The 9,353-nt window shown below is 48.4% G+C and overlaps 1 protein-coding gene across 1 annotated transcript; it reads right to left on the reverse strand.

Moving 5' to 3' along the window:
* Window positions 1-312: 312 nt before the first annotated feature.
* On the reverse strand, window positions 313-8,838 carry LOC119819012 (serine protease inhibitor A3N-like). Its single transcript, XM_038336977.1, has 5 exons — window positions 8,692-8,838; window positions 6,122-6,775; window positions 3,321-3,594; window positions 2,239-2,389; window positions 313-1,260 (listed from the first exon to the last, which is right to left on the reverse strand). Exons 2-5 carry the CDS (start codon window positions 6,756-6,758, stop codon window positions 1,060-1,062), a joined length of 1,263 nt encoding a protein of 420 aa, XP_038192905.1. The 5' UTR covers window positions 6,759-6,775; window positions 8,692-8,838; the 3' UTR covers window positions 313-1,059.
* Window positions 8,839-9,353: the final 515 nt, after the last annotated feature.

Raw genomic sequence — 9,353 nt, forward strand, 5'->3', positions numbered from 1 at the left:
TATGTTCCACCTGCCCACCACCATGATGATGCTTCCGGCACGAACCCTGGTTTGGAGAAGACTGTTCCTCAGGCATGAGGAGACTTGGAATAACATCCCGCCAGTCACAATGTCTAGCTGTGACGTCATGGGAAAATGACTAAGCTTCTCTGTTCCTCAGTTTCCTACTCCATGAAAGAAACTGATAGTAACATGTAGGTTAGTGGTCCATCACAGAAGTCACAGACTGTAAGAGACAATTTCTAGACTCTGTTGTCACTAGAGCCACACCTCTGCCAATCGGAGCTGAGTGAACACAACCTGGCCGCCTTCTGAGCAGTTATGCGAGTTATATGTTTATTACATTTGTGAAAGCCTTGTATTTTGCGTAAGGAAGGGGAGGTGTCCATCTATTGTGTGATGTTAGCCAATGGGGAACCTAGGAAAAGGCTCCTCTGCCCCAAGTAGGTAGAGTAGGAGAAAGGAGCTGAGCTGACCAATCGACTCCATGCAGAAGCAGGAATAGGTTCTCCTCCACAGGGCCGGATATGGGCAGGCCCAGGAGCCCCTGAAGGGACACTGGGTGGCAGAGCCTGGGTGAGGAAAAGTTTGAGGCAGGAACTGTGTACACACCGGTTTCAGATGCTAGAAACACAGAGAGGGCAGCAGTTCCCTTCTCAGTCTTGGGCCTGAGGTTCACAAAATGGGCCTAAATCTTGAATAATCCGATGAAGCCTATGGAAGCTGAAAGCAGATATAACCATAGCGCAGATAGGGGCTGAGCCTATATGCCTGGGCCCAGGCTTTGGGCAGAGGTGCATACAAGAGAGGCAGTAGGGAGGGGCTACATAGTCAGAGTTCAGGCTGAGGAATATAAGCTAGTGCTGCCAAGAGGACCGGAATCTTACACTGTCTGTCCCCAGGACCCTATGCATGGTCGAGTCATACAGTTAGTCACTGCCACTGTGGAATCCAGGCACGCCTCAGCCAATCAGAGCTTGGAGACTAAAATGCACATAGAGACCCACCTACAGGCTTAATCCCTAGCTCCCTGGAGAAAACCTCACCACTTGGGAAGTTCTAGTTTTCCTTGGGATTTGTGACTTTGGCCATAAAGAGTAAAGTGTGAGTATCTGTGTCAGAGATAAACATCAGGAATGGCCTGTTGAAATGCACTTCCAGAGGGTTCAAAATGAAAGCCGATCCCAGCATCATCATTCCCGTGGCAGCCGCAGCTTCTGTGCCTGTCTCAGCCACGTCCAGCACAGCCTTGTGGACAACCTGTAGGAGAAAGACATCACTCACTGGAGACCAGGGAGGGCAGGAGAGGAGATTCCTGGAGCATCCACTGCAGGCCTCAGCTGCTCGTGAACTTGTTCCTATCATGACTTCTACCCCTGGTGTCAACAAATCAGGGTGTGAGATGAGGCACGCACTGGGTCTGCTCAGTCTCTGAGATCTCTCAAACCCACTACACAGTGGAGGATGGGTATAGACAATGTCAATCCTTGCTCCACAGGCAGCTTCTCAGAAAAACCACAGGGAGCAGCCAGTGTGCTGGCAGCCATCGCAGGCTTCAGCATCCTGCCAGCTTCAGTCGCCTTGGGACATACAACAGCAATGCACAGGGCACAACCTCTCTTTCCTAGACTGCCATGATCTGCAGGTACAGATTAGAGCCTGGGACTCTGAGTGGGCACTGCACAGAACACTAGGCATTGCCATGCTGTGCATCAGGGAATGTAACATGGGGTCCTAAGGCATCTTCTCTCCTATTCTTAAGATTTTCATCTCAACTGCATTCATGAGTTGTTATTTCCTTTACTGCTCCAGTTCTGTGTGCTAGTCCAGAAGTGCTGGCGTGGCTGTGAGCGAAGAAGCTCAGACTGGAAGGCTTTGCCCTGCAGTGGATAGTGGGAGGCATTCACACCACAAAGCTGGTTGGTGGGATTGATGACCGAAGGCCAAGCACAGCCTCCTTCCCACCAAGGCTCCTGGCTGAGGTTATGTTCACAGGATAGAGGAGAATTGGCTGCATGGTAGCCAGCAGGAGTATATGTATCTAGGCAGTACCCTGGCTCTCCCAGGATGAGGGAATCTTAGAAATGCAGACTTTCTCACACAATTGCCATCTCCCCTCCACACACACACACATACACACACACACACACACACACACACACACGCACACACACACACACATCTGGCCTTAACCATCCACTTTCACCAATGAAAACAACCCAGTGTGTCTTGGCTTACCTGAGAGACGCTCAGGTCCTTGGCCCCTGTGATCCCAGACAGGTCAACCTGTGTGGAGAAGAGTTCCCTGATGCCCAGCTGTGGAAGGAATCTCTCCAGGCTGTAGGCAGTGGAGATTGAGAACTTGGGCAGGGAGAGTTCGTCGATTTCTCTGAGAATCGAGATATAAATGTATAGTCACAGAACTGTATGTTTCAAACTTTCAAAACCTTTCAAAGCACACTGCAGCAGGGCAGCTCTGCACACCGCCACTCCCTGGGGAGAAGTACTCTTTCCATTAGTGCCGCCATCACATCATTTGCTTTTCCTGTGGCATTAATTATCCATCAGTGCTGGAGAGGCAACGAGGCCTGGTACCAGCTGTATCCTTTCCAAAAATGCTTTGCTCACAGATCCACAAATGCAGTTCTTCCCCTGTCTTGTGGACTCAGACTCCATCTAATGATTCCACCTATTTAAAATTGCATACTTTACCTGACTCCAGCTTTGGTTTTAAGCCTTAGACCTTCCTCTTCTCAATTTTACTCTTCATCAACTTTTAACAAGTCAGATAATGATTGGCTGCATTTCTCTCTGCCTAATCTATCTTCCTAAATTGCACGATGAACCTACAAGGGTAAGAAATTTTGTGCTTTAGTCTCTGATATACTCTCTGGGTTTAAACAGAACATGGCACAGAGTAGGTCTTCAAGTCATCATTGCACACTGGTGAGTGAATGGGTGATGAGGGATGTGATGGCTACATTGGCAGAGCTGCTTCTCAGGACTGATCTCCTCCCACCCTCACCTCCTCTGCCCTCCAACACCCTTGCAGGATTCCCTGTAATTACAGCCTGGTAGACACAGAGGAGTCTTCCAGTCCTGCTCTAGCTGATGTCACCTTTTGAAAAACAAAAATAACAGAAAACACAGTCCCCACACTACATAGTCAGCAGAGGTAAATCCACCCCCAGTCTGCTGGTCCCTGCGGACTCTCCACCCATTACTCTGGTGCTAGTAAGGTTCTGAGCTACAGGAACTCTGTCCTTAGGCTGACAGTAGGATAGGGACCCAGGCCAGCTCTGGTTCCAGTGGACACTCACTTGGGCATCAGAGAGTCCCTCCACTTCTTCAGGGTCTCTGGCTGTAGGCTGAATTCCACCTGCTGCATCTTGCCTTGGTCAGGGAGGATGAACAGGGCACTGGCATTTCCTCTGTACTTCAGCTCCACCACAGTGCAGGACAGCTCCTCATCCCGGAAATAGGGTATGGTTCGAAACAGATGGTGCATCATGGGCACCTTCACTGTCCTCTTGTTGTCCAAATAGAAGTTAGACTCTCGTGTTCGCTGAGGGTAAAAGGGCATCCTCCATTTCCCTAAATGTGGAGCAGGTCATCAGCTTGTAAACCAGCAACCTCCAACCCGTTTTTTGCCCCATTCCTCAATCTTGAAAGTCTTCTACAATCCATCTGTCACAACACCTAGTTCCCTTCTGGTTACATAATTTAGGCTAGGAAAAACATTGGCAGATGCAGAACTGTGAATGAGAAGTGATCGCAGGCTTGGAAAGGGAACTCAAACCAAAGCTGAGAAACAGGGATCTGAGGCTGGGGTACAAAGCTGAGAAACAGGGATCTGAGGTTGGGGTACAAAGACTCAGAGTGAAGGTGAGACTGGGGTCTGGGGAGAGTTGGGGACCCCTTCTCCTCAGAAGGAGCCATGTCTAGAAGGCAGTCCCTGGTGGGACAGGTTTTAGGGAAACAGGAGACGAGAAATTCTATTCTCTCACACTGTGATCTGTCAATGCTTGTGTTTTAATAAATAAAGCTTACATGAAGATCAGAGATACATGTACAAAGATAGCCATATAGGTCAGGCAGCGGTGGTGCACACCTTTAATCCAAGCAGCCACACCAGTTAGCAATAGAGTCTGGGTGGTGGTGGTGCTTGCCTTTAATACCACCATTAGAAAGGAATATAAAACGCAATGAGATAGGAACTCGCTCTCTTTGAGTCTGAAAATGTCGTGGAGATAAAAACTCTCTAGCAGTTAGCTGCTTTTCTTTTCTGATCTTCAGCTTGAACACCAAAATCAGTCTCTGGGTTTTTATGATTATTGGTCCACGTTAATAAAAGTCAATGCCCAGAGCCATGAGTGGGTTTGGACTCAAGCTCATGCGATTTGCAATTTCCCTGAGTTGGATTACCAGGATCTCATAATTGGTTGACGAAGACAGGGGTAATGAGTCCTCTTCTCCCACGTGGGCTATGTTCTTGTCCATTAATCACACATATCCTACTCAGACTTCCACTACATCCCAAGTACATGTCACTATCTGCAATACACCCTGGGTGGAGAGGGGGCCTTGGTACTTTGTCAATCACTTGGATTCAGGATCCAGCACATAAACATACATCCTCACCTCACAGCCAAGCAGCCTTGGAGCTTGGGTCCTTTGTCTAGAACAGGTAGACACACCCTGCTGTCCCATCCTTCAGGCAATCCCTCTCTTTCCCCTCTTTTCAGAGCACAGCTCCTCTGGAGCCATCCTGGACTTTGTCCTCTGTCCCCCTGTCCTCCTCTGCCCAGGGTCAATTGGTTTTCTGTCTATAGTCCCACAGGCTGCACTCCACCTTCCCTGGACTATCCAAAGTTCAGAGTCCCAAATCCATCCCAGGTCTAGTCTCAAGGAGCTTTTTACCAGGCATCATTGTGTGGGCCGTTGCCCCACTCCTTGGTCTATCACAGAGTTTTGAAGGTGTCACCCCTGGATGTCTCCCTACTAACCCTTACCCGCAGCAATTCCAGCCTAGTCTCCAAACTTTCTTGTCCCCCTGTCCCATGAGTGTGTCTTCAGCACTGTGACCCTGCAGGCTGCCTGGGCTCCTAATTTTACAGACTAAAATTTCACGAAGCAGTCAGACACTAAAAACAGACCACTGCCTGGCTGACACCTCCCTCTCACTAATGGCTTCTCCTCAGTCCTTGCTTTTCCATGACCAGGTCCAGCCTTACAGAAAGAGCTCAGGGGAGAGGCACAGCAGAGAAACTCCCCACAGTAATTGTGAACCATGCTACTTTCCCTTTAAGATTGGTGTAGCCAGGCTCCTTAGGTCAGGAAGGACCCGGATCCTCCTAGGGATGAGGTTCTCTAGAAGATGGACCATGTAGGAGAGTATTAGACATGGCAGAGTGGTCTGAGTGAGGGATTCCTTCTGTGTAGATTGAATGCAATTGGCCCCCATAAGCTCACATGGAGTGGAATTATTAGGAGCTGTGACTTTGTTAGAGTAAGTTTGGTCTTGTTGGAGGAAGCATGTCATTGTGGAAGGAGGCTTTGAAGTCTCATAAATGCTCAAGATACCACCTAGAGTCTCTGACCACTTTCTGTTGCTTACAAGATGTGGGCCTCTCAGGTACCACTCCAGAGCCATGTCTGCCTGCACACTGACATGCCCCATCATGATGATAATGGACTGAACCTCTGACCTATAAGTGAGCCCACCACCGATTAAATGTTTTCCTTTATAAGAGTAGCCATGGTTATGGTCTCTTCAAAGCAATAGAACACTGACCAAGATATTTTGTCTGCAGAGAGAAGACAGGACTTCTGCACAGTCAGATAGGAATGGACACGTGGTCTACATATTCAGATAGTCAGTAAGTTTAAGTCAAAGTCAAATTTATCTCTCTTAGACTGAGACCTCATATGTGGAGTATGTGTCGGGAATCACATCTATAGCCAAAAGATGTCAAAGGAGAAGTAAGGCCTGTTAGTAATCAGAGGTTAGGCACCCATGTCTGCAAGGTCATGAGCCTCTCCTTTCCAGTGCTCGGTGTATGAACACAGGGTGCACAACTAACACCCTCTCCAACCACCATAAAACAGGGTCCATCCTCACCTTTAAAGTAAATGTAATTCACCAGCACCATTAAAGCACTCTTATCCAGGCCTGAGATCAGGTTCTTGATCTTCCCATGGGTCTGTTTCCTCACGTAGTCATTGATGAGGGTTTTGACTACATGAGGCTGCTGGAAGTCAACACTTGAGGCCTCAGCTTGGTAGAGTGCCCTTGCCTTCTCCTTAAACTCTGCCAAAATCTGTAGGCGCTTTTCAACAAACATGGTACTTCCTATATTGATCTGCACCTGGTCATTTGGCTGGCTGAGTATTTGGAGGAGGTGCCCAAAGCCCTGGTGGATGTCTGCCTCAGGGGTCTCTGTGAGATTGAACTTGAGACCTTCTAGAATCTCTTGCAGAGTGTTGTTGCTTGCTCCCAGGGACAGGATGGCCAAGGCAGCTGAGATGCTGAGTGGGGAGAAGACGATGTTTTGATTTGGATTATTCAAAGCCAGCTCCTTGTAGAGGCTGAAGGCGAAGTCAGTGTTGATGGAGGCCAGTGTTATACTGTCCAGTTTACTCATGTTGTTTTGGTCTTCTTGATGTTCAGTGTTACTTCCCAATGTGCCATCTGGTTGGCAGAGAACAGCAGGGCAGAACCCAGCAACCAAAAGTACAAGAGCTACAAGGATGGCCATTGTCTCTGTTCTCCTGGCTGAAAAAGAAGAGCTTTTGAGTCTGGGAGGGCCATGTAGTGTACTGATCATCTCCTAGTCCTCCTGCCTGGCCTGAATTATGTCCCTGCTCTGCTGCCCCTCTCTGCCTTTGGGACCATCCATAGGAGATGCTGTGGCCACTCAAATGGTAGCACGAGATCCCATGCACCCTACTGGCACTGGAGAAAGTAATGCTGTAGTAGTCAATTTCTTAATAGAGAGTCAGAATACATAGAGACAAAGGGCCACACCATAGTTACAAAGGAAGGAAACGAAGAAGCTGGGGATGAGCAAAAGACGTGTGTAATATTACTTTCTTTTTTCTTTTTCTTCCTTGTTATCAGAACTCATTAGTAACATGAAATACTCTTAATTTGCAATTATGTCCTACTTGGAATCATCAACATCGAGTCAGGACCCAGTGAGGGATCCTTGAATTAGATCAGTAGCAAATGGGCCACCATAACCAACCTTCCAGATTACATGTCTATGACGTCTCATCACACTGGGCTGTACCTGGTTCACATTTCTGGGTATGGGTGGGCTAAATGAGTGGAAACCCTGTAAACAGTCAATGCAATACCAGAGTCATGGCTCCCTTGAGAATGGGCATTAGAAGGGCCAAAAGGATTTTGTTCTTTCAGCCCTGCCAGGATGCCACATGGTGGTTTTTGGCTCAGCTTGGAAGACCTCCTGAGAAGAAGAAAAAGGAATGGCTTCCCATTGTCTGACTCTTGAGCCATATTTCATTTCGACTGTTAGGATGGCTGTGTGTTATCAAGCAAATGGGTGGACATCTCTGGGCAGCCTGGTGAGTGGCCCAGGGCATGTTATTAGTGAAAATGTCAGGCTTATTATGGTAACTGGGAGCATTTGGGGGGAATGTTCAGAGGGCCATCTCCTCCACACACCCATGGAGTAGGGGTGGCAAGCATCCTAAAAGACCACATTTGAAAGCTTATGAACATGGTAAACATTGGCGCCCAACTTTAGCCTCTGTCCCTCCTATAGGTGAGTTCAGAAGAGAACTAGAGACTCTAGAGGAAAGGGATGATGGCGAAGATGGATAGTGAGGAGAGAAGACAAGATGGGGAAAATAATTAGGAGTGAGAAAGTAGAGAGAAGAAGGGACAGGAAAAGAGGTGCAGGAGAGAGGGGTCAGATGAGGGAGCCAAGCAGAAGGTGCAGGGGAGAGAAGACTAGAAGAACCTAAGAGGAGAAAGGAGTCATCAGGGAACGGAGGTGTTGAAGCTGAGCTACCTGTCCCCAGGGCTGTCACATGACTGCAGAGGGGTCAGGGTCTTCTGCTGCCTCTACCCTGTGATTCCTGTCACACTGATTCATTCATTTCTTTGAAAAAGAATTCAACTGTATTTTACCTCAAAATTATTTCCAAAAAAACCCGGCCATTTTGTTTGTGCGGGAGACTTGGCTGTGTAGCTTACTTGTTGTCTTCTTTTCCTGGCTATCAGAGGGTAGAGCCCTTCTCCTTGGCCATGAGTTCTGCTGGGGAAGTGAGGTTCCTGATCCCAAGGCTTCCCTAGTCAGTTACAAGCATTGTACGGCTGCCACCTCCCACAGGGGTACTCTGCATCGATCCTGTCTCCCCACAGCTATGACAGCAGCACCCAGGCTAGTCAAGGTCTCAGTCCTTCCTCCCTGTGGAGGGTGGGAAGGAGCAGGCTCCATTCAGTCTCCAGGAACAGAGCCCATGGCACCCGCATCTTCCATAGACAGGAAGACTTAGACCGATGAGAAGATTTATATGTACCCAGAAATGTCCCCTGACTCCAACCCATTGCCCCAGGGAAACTCCTCACCCTCCTCCAAACCAAGACCCCAGGTCACTACCAGTATTGCAGTCCTGGAAAATCTCCTTCCACTGTCCCCAAGGAGAAGGAATCAATGGCATTACCTGCAGAGCTGCCAGCGTCTGTGACAGTGGAGTCCAGTGTTTGGGGTCGCTTCCCTCCTGGGGTTCTCTTCTCTGATGCAAGCTCGGGTCTATTTATTCCCACCAGGGCACCTCCCACCTCTTAGTAAATGCTGGCACTTACAATGTGTACTCTGTGATCAGACTGGAAGTTGGCAGGCAGGATGATTCTATTAACATAAATTTAAGACCCTAGCTAGCAGAAACACCTGTCACTGTGCTACAAACAATAAGGCAGCTGCAGCTGGATTTCAGGGTCACAGCTTTTTCTGCAATGGTTCAAAGTTCAGTTTGTAGCTGGGGAGCAGTCAGAGGCAAAAAGACAAATCCAATCTGCATCTGTGTAACCGTCCTCTCTGGCAGCAATGGGAATATTCTCAATAGAGACTCGCTCTGCCCTCTTTGGCATCAGACTTCTGAAGGGAAGCTGTTTTGTGTGGCACTGAAGGGAAACCCCTGAAAGGATTCTTTGTCTGCAGAGCCTGACAGGCTGATCTGAATTTCAGTACTGGAGAGAGATGGGAACATTGTAGGACCAGAGGCTAATTACCTTCTCCTGGGCTAAGTGCTGCCTCTCTGCAACAGCCCTCTTTGCCTCCCTGTGTGTAGGCACTAAACCCCGTGACAATAGATTCTATTAGTTT

Source organism: Arvicola amphibius, chromosome 7 (genome assembly GCF_903992535.2).
Source record: "Arvicola amphibius chromosome 7, mArvAmp1.2, whole genome shotgun sequence".
NCBI lineage: Eukaryota > Metazoa > Chordata > Mammalia > Rodentia > Cricetidae > Arvicola > Arvicola amphibius.